At 42.9% G+C, this 15,393-nt stretch overlaps 1 protein-coding gene across 2 annotated transcripts in view; it reads right to left on the reverse strand.

Moving 5' to 3' along the window:
* ARHGEF6 (Rac/Cdc42 guanine nucleotide exchange factor 6) overlaps positions 1 to 15,393 on the reverse strand; it is a 712,936-nt gene that overhangs the window by 416,727 nt on the left and 280,816 nt on the right. For both annotated transcript variants that reach the window (XM_085607964.1, XM_085607965.1), the window contains exon 7: positions 3,426 to 3,520. In XM_085607964.1, the coding sequence (XP_085464090.1) occupies positions 3,426 to 3,520 (95 nt within the window). The remainder of the gene's footprint in view (positions 1 to 3,425; positions 3,521 to 15,393) is intronic.

Consider the following 15,393-nt stretch of genomic DNA (forward strand, 5'->3'; position numbering starts at 1 on the left):
CATCCCAACAATCCAAGTTGTCCAGAGAACTTGCGAAGGAGTTCTGCGCTGTTAAATTAGTATTTTATTGTAATTCAGGTCAATCTTGCTCAATTGAGGGATCAAAACTGTAAATTGAATTGATTTCAAGATCACAGTTTAATGGTTTCAGGTCGTCGGGGATCATACTGATTAAGGCTGCTGGAATATGAGAAGTTGAAAGGTGAGCAGGTGGGAGGTAAACCTCCTGATCTGTGAAGTTTAATTTAATTAGTGAAAGAAAGTGCAGATAACTGGGGTATTAAGTTTGAACATCTTGGTCCACAATGGAGTGGTTTCCATATGGAAGAGGCCTAGAGCTAGATGTAGTTGTAATTCTTTTGGCTGGGAGATCTACAAATCTCCTATTATGTCGGGACCTGAGAGGGCTATCTTTGGGGGATCAGCTGGTTTAGATTTAGTTATGCGCAGGGCACAAGTCGCGGATACCACGGGTAGACAGCGCCCACTCACTATTTTCACATGGTGGACCCTGGAAAGAAGTTGGGCCTCTAGGAAACATGCTGAACATGTCCCGGTGTAATCTTCTGCCACTGGGACATATTCAACAGCACCTGCATGCTGTCTCCTGTCATTCGTAGCAGCAACGTGCAGGCAAGTAGGGGGCTCTTTTTTCCACCTCCAGTTGGGCCCAAGACACAAGCCAAAATAAAGGGGCCATCAGCTCTGCTTTTTCCCCAGTATGATCTTGGCTGGGAGCCATCTGACCCTCACACCTAGATGCAAATATTCAAGCACTGTAAGAATGTCAGATGTATCGGGCTGTATGAGAATGTACACAAAATACATTTTAAAAAACACTCATTTTTTATTTCTTTTATAGTGCTTTTCATCCCAATGTGGATGTCAGCGCTTTACATCATACATACACATACACTGAAAATAAATAATACAAGTGTATGAATCAATGTACAGGAATGGATGTGCTACGTAAGGCAATGTGGGCGCCATGATATCACTCGCATACCATACTGCCTTACTTGGTTAGTTCCCCACTTCTATTTTTTGGACTTGTGCCCTGGTTATGCGCCTTTGGGACCTGCTTTTGTTAATGAGGCGATATAAACAACAATGCCATACGGTATGATGGATTCTAGGTGGCCGAGAATTAGTTTGGGCAGTTGCTAGATGACTGTGTGTAAAGGAAAACTGCAAAGTCAATGCTAAGAAACAATTGTAGCCTACATGTGAGATGTAAATAGGCGCAAGGGGCGAAGAGCCACGCCAGCTAGTTAGCAGTGGGAAGCTAGGGAGCTACAGACGGACTGAGGCTTAAAAGAGAAGTGGCTCCACTGGCCCTCGCTCCCACGTTTCTGTCCCCCGACCTAGCCGCTTTGCCCCGCCTCACACTTACTAGGTTGGAGGTGGTTGCCAGAAGCACCGAGAGGGTCTTTTAGTGAAGAACATGAACCTGCTCTGCACATAAGCGATGGGGCGCAGGAAGTCTCTGGTTGGGTAGAGTGCGCCTAAGGTGGCGGCTGACGGGTTGTGCAGGATGGCAGTAGATGGTGAGAATCCGGCCAACAAAATGGGAGTAAATCGGGGGTGTGGGGAGCTTGTAGTGCTCGCTGACCCAGCGGAGTTCACCGATGGGAAGCTTCAAACTGAATGCCTTGCGCAACCCAGCTTCACACAGGCATGTGCACGCAGGGTTTGTGTTCCAAAATATTAAAGGGGACACTACCACAATATCATAACAGGTAGAAAGAAAGAGAGAGAGCACGCAAGAAAGGGAAATCAGGAAATTATCTGCATAGTTTTTATGCAAGTAAATCTGACCAAAATGGTGTTTTTTCTGTAGGCAGGTTGTCTCTACATTTCCTATGGATGCGAGATCCTCAGTGTTGTTGGTTACCTGGGTTCCTGCCCCACAAAACCACGACTTCTGGTGGGTGGGGGAATCCACAATGGATTCTTGTCCCTAAACTCTAAGGTGACTAGTGGCTGGTGAATCCGCATCTGCTACCTACCAAATTAGTTTCTGCGTACACTGTACCTAGCTCTCCTTTGCATGTTGTGCTTGCAATTGCCTAATAACCAGGGGATATTGGCTGTAGGACGCCTGGGAGACATCAACATTTCTTTTCCAAAGCAGTTCTTCACTATGTTGCATCAACAGCAGGTTGAGTGATACTTGAACCATTTAGGAACAGTGTCAGTGATGAATGAACAAGGATGAGCTTACCTACTGATTCAAGTGCTTCCCATGTAAAGCTACATGTCTTGCATAAGCAGCTTAACATGGAGGACTACGCCTAAGCAAAATGGCTCGATGCTCAGCAGCATCGGTAAACAATGTAGTGTCATAGGAGTAGACTCTAAAAAGAGATCCAAAGTTCTCTTAGTGAATGAGGCCCAGGGAGGTGGAATATCAAATATTTGCTAGGATGCAGTCAGAGTCAATAGCTTTTTAGAGAAAGTTGAAACAGACATCCCAGAAGTGAATGCAAGACTGTGAAGACTGCCAAATGAACCTGCACAGATGTATAAACCAAGCCTAATTTTTATATCATCATCAGATATCTTCTGATATCTCGGACTGATGCCTGCAAAGGATTAAAGGCATTGTAACTCAGTAGTCTGCAACATTTTGGCCCATTGCTGTATAACATAATGTATTGGTTAAATGCTGTACCTCCCTCAGACTGTCCATGAATTATAGTGAAAGTTGTGAGCAATTAAATATGTATATCCAATGATACAAAGCCAATCCAAATTCACAAATCCCAAGGTGAAGAATTGACTGCAGACTATGTAAATATATTTAAATGAAAACATTATAACGCAAGTTGAAGGATTCATTTTTATAGTATGATTAAATCACTTGTGTTCTTTATTCATAATAACATTTTACAGATAAAGGCTCTTTATGGAGTAAAAACATGTCAAATTGGAGCTAACAGACAGGTATTAGCTGTTCTCCCTCATTTAAACACTATTATGTTTTCATATAAAGTTTTGCTTAGGAAGGATCGAAGCTGGAGGCTTCAATGCCCTCACACATTTTGGCATACACACAAAAGAAACAAATGATTGGTTGTTAAGTAATTAAGTGACAGATATTCCTCAGTGTACAATGCTTTCCAATTATTGTTTGATACTGAAATAATGGCATGGAGTTTTCCACCACACAAACAGTTTGTATGTCACCACTTTAATTTCAGTCTGTTCTAGAATGCCCACCAAAATATTTTAAGATATAAATTATGTTCAAGCTCTTCCTTATAGACAAGCTAGGTCTGGGTCAGCATTATGGCAAAAATCTGTATAAATAACATGCATAAAGATTCTGAATTGGTCCCACTGCCTGGAATGGGGCAACCTTATTTACGGACATAGAAGATTTCTTTCGACTAAATTTAAACCATGTTTATGGAGTCTCTTACTTCTCGTTGGACTGTAAAGGTCTCAAGTAGGTTCCAAGAAGTGACTGTAGCTCTTTTGCATAATCACGTTCAGTCTCCAAGAGATTCTGTATAACCTGAGAAAATATGAAAACAGATAAAGGATTATGCTACTTACCCAATAAGCATCTGTTCTTGGCATGTAGAGCTGTAGATTCACATGCTTTGCATACTCCTGCCATCTAGTGTTGGAGTCCGGATAGTTGGAAGTTGTTTTTCTTTGAAGAAGCTTCTCCTAGTCACGAGACTAGGGGACTCCTCCTTTCGATGACAGTGCGCATGGGCATCAACTCCGTTGTTAGATTGTTTTCCCGCAAGAGGGTGAGAATGGAGTAAGTAAGTTTAGTATGAAGATGTCCATGTGTATGTAATGTAAATAATGCAAAACTGCAACAGCTACAGGTGCCCGGGAGGTGGGAGGGCGCATGTGATTCTACTCCTCTACTTGCCAAGAACAGATGCTTACTGGGTAAGTAGCATAATCTGTTTGAGGCATGGGTCCTGTGGATACACATGCATTGCATAGACTACATGGCAGTATTATCCCAAAGTAGTGGCTAACAAGTAGATGCTGCAGCTGTTTGAAAAAGTGTTTTAGCACTCCTTGCCCAATATTGCCTGGTTGACGTGCTAACACATCCCACAATAGTGTTTTGTAAATATGTGCGTTATGGACCATGTTGCTGCTTTACAAATGTCAGCTATAGGGATGTTACCTAAAAAGGCCACAGACGCTACTATTTTACAAGTGGAATTCGCTCTAGGAGGTATAAAGTTTGTTTAGCTTTAGTGTAGCAGGTTTGAATGCACTTAACAGTCCATCTTGCAATACCAGATTTAAAAATGGGATTGCCTTTGTGAGGTGTAGCAAATGCAACAAACAATTGTTTTGCAAAAATCCTTTGTTCTTTCAATGTAGTACAATAGTGCTCTTTTGACATCAGGAGTATGAAGAGCTTGTTCTGCTACCAAATCAAGTCGTGGAAAGAGCAGAGGCAACTCAACTGATTGGTTGATATGGAAAGCAAAAACCAATTTAGGAAGGAATTTTGGGTTGGTGCGAAAAACTACCCTGTCTCTATGAAGTTGAAAGAAGGGTTCTTCTAAGGTTAAAGCTTGTAGTTCACCAACTTTCCTCAATGAAGTGATCGCAATGAGGAAGGCTATTTTCCATGAAAGAAACTGTAGCGGACAGTTGTGTAATGGCTCAAAAGGTTGACCCATGAGCCGTGTAAGCACAATGTTCAGCACCATTTTGGAAACTGGAGGTACCCTGGGTGGTATTATTCTCTTAAGTCCCTCCATAATAAAGGCTTTAATTACTGGAACCTTGAACAAAGATAGATGTGGTCTGTTTTGCAAATATGCAAGTAATGCTGCAAAATGCTAACAAATGGAAGTGTAGGCTAAACCAGCACGCTGTAAATGAAGACGATAACAAATTATATTTTGAGTAGATGCATCTAGTGGATGAATACTGTTATTAGTACAATACATAACACATCTTTTCCGTTTAGCTGCATAGCGTGCTCTGGTAGTAGGTTTTCTTACTTCCTTAAGAATGGTCATACATTCTGGTGGCAAGTTAAGATAAACCCAATTGACAACAAGAGAGGGAGGGAATCTAAGGAGCACTCTTGATCCCCCAATTTAAGTAGTCAAAACAACAGAAGAGTGTGCCTTCTCAGGAGAAGAGCAAGCATGAAGAATCAAACTTGATTCTTTAGAAAGCCCTCACTCACCAACCTAGTTGGTGACATGCTTCATCATCAGGCCCCACCAGGAAGGCCGAGTGCCTTCCCGGTGTGCTTCAACGCCAGAATTACTGCAGAGCTGGTTAGTGTTGTCTGAGTGACAAGTGAAAGTGATTGTGAGGTGAGTTAAAAGTGTCTAGATTGTGTCCAAAAATAATTTTATTTGTTGGCCAACCAGACACGTGTAAAAACAAAGTGAGCGATGTTTGAGCTGGATAGATTGATCAGCTATGTCTCACTGTGGGTGGTCAACATGTTTCTGCCTATATAATGCTAATGGCTAGGCATTCTTCAGTACCAAAGTGGCAGTATGAGCGCGCTAAGGTGTGAAAAGGAAACAAAAGTTTATAGTAACCTGCTGTTACGGAGGGATCCTTCTTATTTGTAGGAACCCAACATATATATGTGGTGTAACCATTAATCACACCATGGGTCTCGGGAGGGGGTGTGGCTAGTAGGCACACCGCCGGCAAAGCCAAGCACCCGCTCGGTACCTGTTGCTGCCCTCAAATGACCGGACCCCATTAAGATATCCAAACTCTATGACTTCAGTAGCCAAATTACTAGATTGAGCTCCTTGGGATTTGGATGTCTAACTTCTCCATGGTTCGTTCTGCGTGAGAAGGCTGGAATTGAGATGTAGTTTTTGATGTGGAACTACTGATAGTTCTAAAAGTGTCGTGAACCATGGTTGACGAGCCCAAGTGGGAACTACTAGAACCAGTGTTTGGGATGTTTGCCTGAGCTGCTGAACCAGAAATGGATGGAGAGGGAGAGGCGGAAAAGCGTAAGCAAACATCCCTGACCAATTCATCCATAGGGCATTGCCTTTGGATAGAGGGTGTGGGAACCTGGAGGCAAAGTTTGGGCATTTGGAGTTGTCCACTGTGGCGAACATATCTATTTGTGGGAATCCCCATTCTTGAAGTATAGAAGGAGAACCTGGGGATGAAGTTCCCACTCATGAATTTGTTGTAGCCTTCTGCTTAGGAGGTCAGCAATCTGATTGTCTACTCCTGGGAGGTGCTCTGCCAGAAGATGGACTCTGCGATGAATTGCCCAATGCCAAATAGTCTGAGAGAGGCATGAAAGTTGCAGAGAATGCCCCCCCCCCCCCCCCCGTTTTTGTAAATAGTACATTGCTGTCATGGTGTCGGTGCGGACTAGGAAAACTTTGCCTATGAGGTGAGACGGAAAAGCTTTCAGTGCTAGATATACAGCTAGAAGCTCTAGATAGTTGATGTACAGAGCTTTATACAAGTTGTCCCATAGACCTTTAATTGTCAAGTTGTGAATATGGGCATCCCAATCTGTGAGGGATGCGTCTGCTCTCAGTAAGATCTGTGGAACAGAGTTGATGAAGGGTCGCCCTTTTGATAAGTTTGGCGTATTCCACCACTGCAGAGCGTGATGGGTGCGGCGGTCTATCAACACTAGATCTGTTAATTGACATTGAGACTGATTCCACTGACATGCTAAGCACTCCTCTAGAGGACGCATCTGCAATCTTGCATGAAGCACTATTGCGATGCATGATGCCATCATCCCTAGCAGTTGCATGAATGTCCTGACTGCTAAGTATTGATTGCTCTGAAACTGTATTAGCAGAAATTGAATATTCTGAATTTGGCTGCATTGGGAGAGGATAGAGCTGTGCAAGTGTTTAGAGTTGCTCCCAGATAAGATTGCATTTGTGAAGGATGAAGATGAGACTTGAGAATTGCCCGTGAAACCCACTTGATAGAGTAGGTCTAATGTAGTCTGAGTGTGGTGTAGACATATTTGGTGTGTGCTGGCTTTGAAAATCCAGTTGTCCAGGTATGGAAAGACATGAATCTGTTGTCTTTTAATATGTGGCACGAAGATAATGACGGGCAAATGAAGTAGAATCAGCCTTAAAAAAATATAATACTTTACTGACAAAAAAAGATAGCACTTAAGCGTCAAGAAAAATGGGTGATAAAAAGTTTAGTAACATGCGTCTAATACTAGTAAAAGGAGATTCCCGATTGCTAAAGAACAGCTGGCACCTCTTTAAGACCAATAGTTTAAAAACACTACATTCACTAAGATCCTGGTTTTATTTTATTGTAGCGGATTATGTCTCCAAGAACAACTATATTGGAGCAGTAAAACAAGTACTACGAAAAAAACTACAATTGGAAATCCATTGATTGAATTTATGAATATTAGGCTCGATATAAGGTACGCAAAAAAATTAGGAATTTGTCAAGTAGTTTTTAGAATTGAGTTAAAGATACAATGAGGTCAATAAATATGAAACTTAAGGTTGAATTTCTATTTATATAGTTTAAATCAAGGCGGAAATGGTCGCAGTGACTGTACAAATCTTATATAAGAAAATACACCAAATAGGACACCAATTACCGATTAGAAGGTATGTATGATATAGAAATATTAAATCGAGTTTAGATTAATGAATCAATATTTCACAATGACTATGAATTAAAAAAGTATTTTTGTTTGATTTAGGTAGCAAAAAGCTAAACTAATACGACTGCTGAAATTGGTTCGTTGACACACATTGAGGGCTCCATTTCTTACAAAGTGTCCAGGGTAAGAGATAAAGGTCCTACTTTAATTCAGGCCTCCTAGCAATGAACAGCTGAGTAATATTGGATATGAGACAATTTAGAATTATTAATACATCTGACATATATATATATACATTGTTTAATTTAACTATGTGATCCCCAACATGGTTGTAGAGGAGAAAAGGATTGTTTGGGATTGTATCTATATGAATAGGTTCCATTAAGGACATTAGGGCAAGTGAAGGTATCTCTGTCCCAAACGAGTTATTCTTATATTTTAGATGTCTCTAGAAAAGAAACATTGATATGTATAAACTGGGGAAGAAAAAGTAAAAAATACCAAAGAGGTTTATATTACCCTAGTTTATTAAATTTAAATCAAAATGGGATATGTGAAGTATGATTGGTGGATGACATTGGTCTATACCAAGGGATACCCTTCCATTTGGGTTTATGGTATTGGCATATAATATCCTTCTTGGTCTAGCTCATTTTGAGAGAGACAAATGTAAATTTTAAAAACTGTTCTTCATAGCACAAATATGAATTGTATTATGAGTTATATAACTTTACTGTATTTTTAATTGATTCATTTATCTTTGTAGATTCGAGACACGAGAGTAACAAAATCCATTGTCTTGAGAAAGAAGGTTCCATATAATTATCCCTTCGAAACGCGTCAACGCTTTTATGTACCCACAAACCTGGGTGTATGAACATTTCCCCAGATATATAATAATTAGGGGATATCGGGGTTTATGTGGTTAAACAGATACACCAGTTGTGGCAAACAATGACAAAGAATATTGTCTAGGCAGTATACTTTCATGTATAATATGCTGTAGATAGTAACTTGATGAGTTGATTTTAAATATTGATTACATTGTAATTGTTTTACTGTTTATTGTTTTTTACTTTGATAAAATTGTATCTAATTGTGGTAATTCTGAGGAATAAATTGCTTTGATATATTTAAAAAAAACTTTTGGTGTATTAATTTAAAATATTTGTGCCAATACGTAATAAACTCAGAGAGGGGAAGTTGTATGAATGAGATACAGAACGCGAGTAAGGACGAAGGTGTGGTTGATTAATTCCCCCAGAGGACACTTCTATTTTAAAAATATTTTGTTTGAACCCCAGTCCTTTGGGTTACCAAGGGTTCCTCTCTTTCTTTTTATACAGTCTTTTAATATGTGCCACTTCTACTAACAGACATTTTGTGAATACTCTGGGAGCAGTAGTTACTCCGAACTGGAGTACCTTGAATTGTTAGTGTTTTCCTGCTATCACAAATCTGACGTGTTTGCGGTGAGCTGGGTGAACCAGAATATGAAAGTATGCGTCTTTTAGGTCTAGTGTGGACATAAAATCGCCTTGCTGTAGCAGTGGAAGGACCTGTTGAAGTGTGAACATGTGTAATGTGGGAGCAGCAGGTTTCTCTTAGAAGTTCGTGAACTGCCGCTGGCACCGGGCTGAGTTTCTGTATGCTCGCATGTCAGTAGGGCTATTATCTTGCTTTTAAAAATAACTTGAATCGATATCTACCGCAGATTGGAAAAAAGTTTTACATTCTTAGCATTTGTGTTTGACCTGGGGGGGGAGGCACCTATTTTTTCTGAATGTGAGTTTGTTTGTGCATTTTTAACTTGCGACCTACCTTCGGGGGTCTCTTCGGTCCACCACGGTCTCGCTCATGACCGATTGAAGTGGAGAGAGAATACCCTTGTTCCAAGTGGGACACAGAGCGGGCGCCGTCTTGAGGGTTGGCGCTCTAGTGATCCACCGCTGAGTCATTTATAATCCCCACACTCACGGGCGCGCCGCTGGCGCAACGAAGGCGCGCCCAAGGCAAGCTCGTCTGCGTCTGTCCGCGCCAGAACACTGCCAGCTGGCATAAACCCCTGCCTGTTCTTGCGCCCATCAAAATGTTGCCCCTAAGGGGAGTCGCTGTTGAAGATGAGGTCCAACAGACCCAGCCTCAGTGTGATGGTAGGTTTTGCCTGGACTCTGGAGCCTTCATAAACTGTCACCCCTACTGCAACTTATTGGTCAGTCAGCCCCATGGAGTAGTAGGCTCTTGGAATCTATATACCTCCTCTGGAAATCACTCTTTGACCAATATGACCCTTAAGGAAGACTTTTCCAACGACAGGATGCCCAGTGGCATCTTTCAAGGGCTATATATTAATGCAAGGTCCTTATCCAAGCATGCCACAGAGGTCTGGGACCTATTGGATGAGCATAAACCCGACATCTGCCTTTTCACAGAGACATGGCTACACACACAATCCGCGCCTTCTCTAGCCATCGCTTTCCCCCCAGACAGAGTATGCGGTAGTAAAGCTAGATAGAATGGGGAAAAGAGGGGGGGGGGGTTAGCCATAGCGACCCGGCCCACATTTAATCCTAAAGTTTTGCACACTGTATCATCTCCCGGATTGGAGCTGATGATTCTAGCCATTGAACCGGTTAAAAGCCACAAGGTAGTAGCTGCAGTTGTATAGCATCCCCCCGGGGAAAATAAGAGGGTTTTCTGTGCCTCCCTGCCAAAAATTCTTGCCCCATTTGTTTTACAAACAAAATAATTTTTTTGGGTTGGAGACTTTAATCTTCATTTTGACATGGAGGCTAATACGGACACCACCGACCTACTAGCAGCGATGGAGGCGATAGACTTGCAGCCTAAAGTCGCTTGCCCGACCCATTTAGCAGGCCATACGCTGGATAATATCTTTACCAACATCTCCAGTTTGAACGCTGAACCCCCGCTAGCAGTTGATTGGTCGGACCATATGGCACTTAGTTTTTCTTTCTCGGCGCCTAATAGCAGGGAAAAACCACTAGGACGGAGAGTCACACGCAGGCAATGGAGAAAAATAACACCTAAAACATTCAGTACTGTCTTCTCTCCTCCTATGGGTAACGAAGGTCTAAAGATCAACGTAGCCCTAGGAAATCTTGAGGCAGAGGTCACTAGGGCTTTTAACAAAATCGCCCCTAGTAAAACAACCACAATATACGAGAGACCGAGCCCAGCACTCTGGTATTCGGTCAGCTTAAAGCTGGAGAAAGCTGCCTGCAGGGTGAAGGAGCGTAATTGGAGAAAAACAAAAACGGAAGTAGATAGATTGGCCTATAAGTCAGCACATAGGCGCTATCTCCAAAACTGTAACACTGCGAGAAGAACTTTATTAGCCACCCGTATCGAGGAGGCAAAGGGCTCGTCGAAAGAACTGTTCAGGATTCTTAAGGAATTCACCTCCCCCAGAGTAGCAGCCCCTACGTGCTCCTCCTCGCAGGAACTTTGCGATAATATAGCCTCTCACTTCAAAAATAAAATAGATAACATTTATGACTCTCTCAAGCAGGGATTAGGCGATGTGGAAAGCATCCCGATCATAGGAAATGCCTCCATAGGAAAGATGGAGACCTTCGTAACGTTCATAAAGGAACAGGTGTTTCCGCTTTTGAAGTGTATCAAGTCAGGCTCCCCGTCTGACATAGCTCCCCCATATGTGCTGTCAGAGCTAGCAATAGAACTAGTGGATCCAGTCACGGAAATATGCAATCTATCCCTAGCTACCTCCTCCTTTCCAGCGAGCTGGAAAAAGGCCTTCGTCAAACCCCTACTCAAGACACCCACGGCAGATGCTGCCGACCTACAGAACTACCGACCGATCTCGCTCCTCCCAGGCTGCTCAAAAATCATTGTAACTCTAATTAACCGCCAACTATCAGATCATCTTGAGCGGTTTGATCTTCTGGATCCCTCCCAGTCGGGTTTTCTTGCGGGCTATAGCACGGAGTCCGCCCTGGTTGAGGTAACTGACACCATCAGAATGCTGCTTGACGAAGGAACCCCTGTGGTACTTTTCCTTTTGGATCTGTCAGCAGCCTTTGACACCATCTCTCACAAAATCCTGCTGGAAAGACTACGAGAGATTGGTGTCACAGGAAGGGCATTGGCGTGGCTGCATAGTTTCCTATCGGATAGATCGTTATGTGTCCAATTAGACTCCTTTGTCTCTCAGACATCGGCGGTTGACAAGGGGGTTCCTCAGGGCTCTATTTTAAGCCCCACCCTATTCAATATCTACGTGTCGTCCCTGGCCACCATTATAAAATCCTGTGGGTTCCAAACCATCTCCTATGCTGATGACACTCAGGTGATAATTCCCATAGAGAAGGACCCCACGGTGACCAGAGCCAGATTCAAAAGCTGTATGATGAAAATCTCCGCATGGATGAAAAACAACTACCTGCAGCTTAATTCCAACAAATCAGAGATCTTATTGTTTGGCAAAGCAGTAGAGATCTGGACAGATGAGGGGTGGCCTGAGGAATTAGGAACAGCTCCCCACCCCAAAAACAGGGTAAAAAACCTAGGTATCTTAATGGATAATAATCTATCCATGGAAGAACAGATCAATACCCTTTCGGGTAAATGTTTCGGACTGATGCGTATGTTGAGGAAGGTCTTCCCGTGGATTCCCATCTCCGCCAGAAGGGCCCTGATTCAGGCACTCCTTGTAAGCAGACTGGATTATGGGAATGCTCTCCTGGGTGGGCAAGGGAGAACCTACTGTCCAGGCTACAAGTCGTGCAAAACACGGCCGCTCGCTTAGCCTTAAACAAACCCCGCGGACGGCATCCATGCCACTTCTAAAAGAGCTCCATTGGCTGCCTATCAGAAAAAGGGCACTCTTCAAACTTCTGTGCTTAGTTTTCAAGGCACTCCATGGACAGGGATCCAAATACCTCTTGAAAAAGTTGGAATGTACACCCCAGCGCGACTTTTAAGGTCTAGCAGCCAAAAGCTTCTTATTGTGCCTAAAATCAAAAAAGTTAAGATCGGGGGCCGTGCCTTTTCCAATCTGGCGCCTAAACATTGGAATGCATTGCCTCTTGAACTGCGCTCCTGCCCCTCGTTAACGATTTTTAAGAAGCATTTAAAAACCAAGCTATTCAACTGACACTTTTCACTGCAGAAGCCCGCTGCCCAGGCGCCTAGAGATCCCCTTGGGGATGATTTGTGCGCCATATCAATAAAAAATAATAATAATAATAATAATTGTTCTGAAAGTATGTATAGATTTAATGTTCTTTGACCCAAAATTGGTCTTAAGGAACCCTCCTTTTTGGAGATTAGAAAGTACTGAGATTACACCCCTGAACCTTGGTACTGTAATGGAATTGGTACCATAGCTCCTTTTGTTAAAAGAGCTTGTATCTGACGAGAGTTTGTGAATGCGAGGTGGAATGTTGGGAGGATTGCTGGTGACCTCTAGGCCATAACCATGTTGGATAATGGTTAACACCCATTTGCCTGATGTTATGGCTTGCCAGATGAGGAGAAATTGTTGAAGCCTTCCCCCCGACAGGTGTTAAATGATGTGGGGTATCGTAGCCAAGTCACTGCTTATTGGGGGAAGGGGAGTTATGTGTTGGCGTGCCCTTACCTCTACCTTTAAAATTGTTTCCACTGTACTCTCCTCGAAAGTAGCCTCTACCGGAAGAGGGTTGCATGTTGGACTTGTACGAGGAAGTGTTAGGGTCTGAGGATGTACTTTTAGACCCCGCTCTATAAAATGAGCGATGTAAGGAGCCATTGCTTGAGGGAGTCTGAAGTGCTACCATGGATTTCGCCATGTCCGTGTCCTGTTTCATATTTTCTAAAGCCTCATCAACCTGATTTTTGTTTAAAAAAAGAAGGTTTCGGCTCCGAAGCGAACTTTTGTTTCGAAACGGAGGATTTCGGTTCTGAACCAGATTGGTGTTTCGGAGCGGAATGTTTTGATTCCGAAGACGGTCTGTCTGGGCTCGATCCTGAGCCGGAAGGCTTGACCACTTGTTTCGGTTCCGGGCCTGATGTCAGAAACATCATTACGGTGCTGACCAAGGCCCTAAGGCAGAGGTGGCGGCGAAGCCTTATGTTTGGTAGAAGATAGTTTTTGGGGTAGGAGGGTTTTGGTACTCACGATACCCTGTCCCGCTGGAATGTCTTCCGACTCCAGCTCAATCTCAAGGTAGGAATCCGATTCTGCCTCAGAGAAGGCCTCCTCTTCTTTCGCAGCTGCCGCTTTGTCCTGTTTGAATTCATCTCTAAAGATATCCAGAGTCTGCTGAGTGCCTTTGTGCTACATTTCCCGTCGTCAAGCCCGACGATCTCGAAGAGTCTTTTTCGACGTGAACAAACAACAGGCCTTGCAGTCTTCTTCCTTGTGCTCCGTTGATAAGCACGAGTTGCAGACCTGGTGTAGATCCCTGCGAGGGTACTTGGAGTGGCACCAAGGACAGAATTGAAACAGAGTCCTTTCCATCGGCAGAAGGGTAGATCGACGAGGCTAGGCCCGAAGGCCGTCCACGATGTTCTCGACCGAAAATGAGAGACTTTCTCAATCGAATGGATATACGGAGAAAGGAAAATGCGTACGATAACAATACCGTCAAGGGTAGAGTTGATTGTGCCCCGAGGGGAACCCGAAGGATGGTTTCGAACCGGAGAGCAGCAATACACGTCCAAACCTGACGGCGGAAAAAAAACCATCTAACAATGGAGTCGATGCCCATGCGCACTATCACCGAAAGGAGGAGCCACATTGCCTCGTGACTAGGAAAGACTTCTTCGAAGAAAAACAACTTGCAAACATCTGCACCCAACACTGTATGGCAGGAGTATGCAAAGCATGTGTATCTACAGCACACATGCCTCGAACATATAATTTTATAATATGAGAAATCAACATATGGTCACCTTAAATTGTACTCTATGTGCCTTCGTAGCAAGCACTAATTAAAAATTATTGAAGATTTCTGTAGACAGAATCACACAAACAATATATGTCTAATGTAGTAAACAGAGGCATTGCTTTGGCAGGTTTATTGACTCTAATCATAATCGAACAATGCTATTCTGCCATTCAAAGTATCTGGACTCGGCCAATACTGATCAATAGCAAATTGTTACACTTTCCTAACAAGCTGTAATGTTTAATCTCTGAATGAGAATGGACAGAAATATATAAATTCTTCATGTTCCTCAGATGAGTGGGCAGAACACAATAAAAATATATGTTCATTATCTTTCATTTTTAAGTTGCTTCTTGGACCCGTGATGTTGCTAACTGGAAATCTCCTTAAAGTTGCTACACAGAATACTCTACCCCTGCTGAACTGTGAGCAGGTTAATGAGATAGATTTTGGAAAACTACAAAAGGAAGTGTGTTAATTTTAGTTTGCAGCAGATTATAAATATTATGTCTGCTTCCCTTGAAAGAATGATGCCTCCAAGGGTGATTATATTGATTGAAAATGTTATGCAGGACTGCCCTACTAAACGTGATTTCTAGTAGTAGAATCAATACTGTTAAGTTTTGTTAAGCTCTGCACTTTAGGTCTTGTAAAAAAAGGAATATGCTACTTACCAGTATGCATCTGTTCTTGGCATGTAGAGCTGCAGAATTGTACACTTAGCATAGATCGCCATCTGGTGTTGGGCCCGGATGTTTGCAGTTTGTTTTTGTTCTTTGGACAGTCTTTGGAAGTCACGAGTTTGGTGACTCCTCCTTCGGTCCGTACTGCGCATGGGCTTCGGCTCCATCCTCAGATTGTTTTTCGCCAACAGGGAAATGATGGAGC

Source organism: Triturus cristatus, chromosome 5_2, assembly GCF_964204655.1.
Source record: "Triturus cristatus chromosome 5_2, aTriCri1.1, whole genome shotgun sequence".
NCBI classification, from domain to species: Eukaryota; Metazoa; Chordata; class Amphibia; order Caudata; family Salamandridae; genus Triturus; species Triturus cristatus.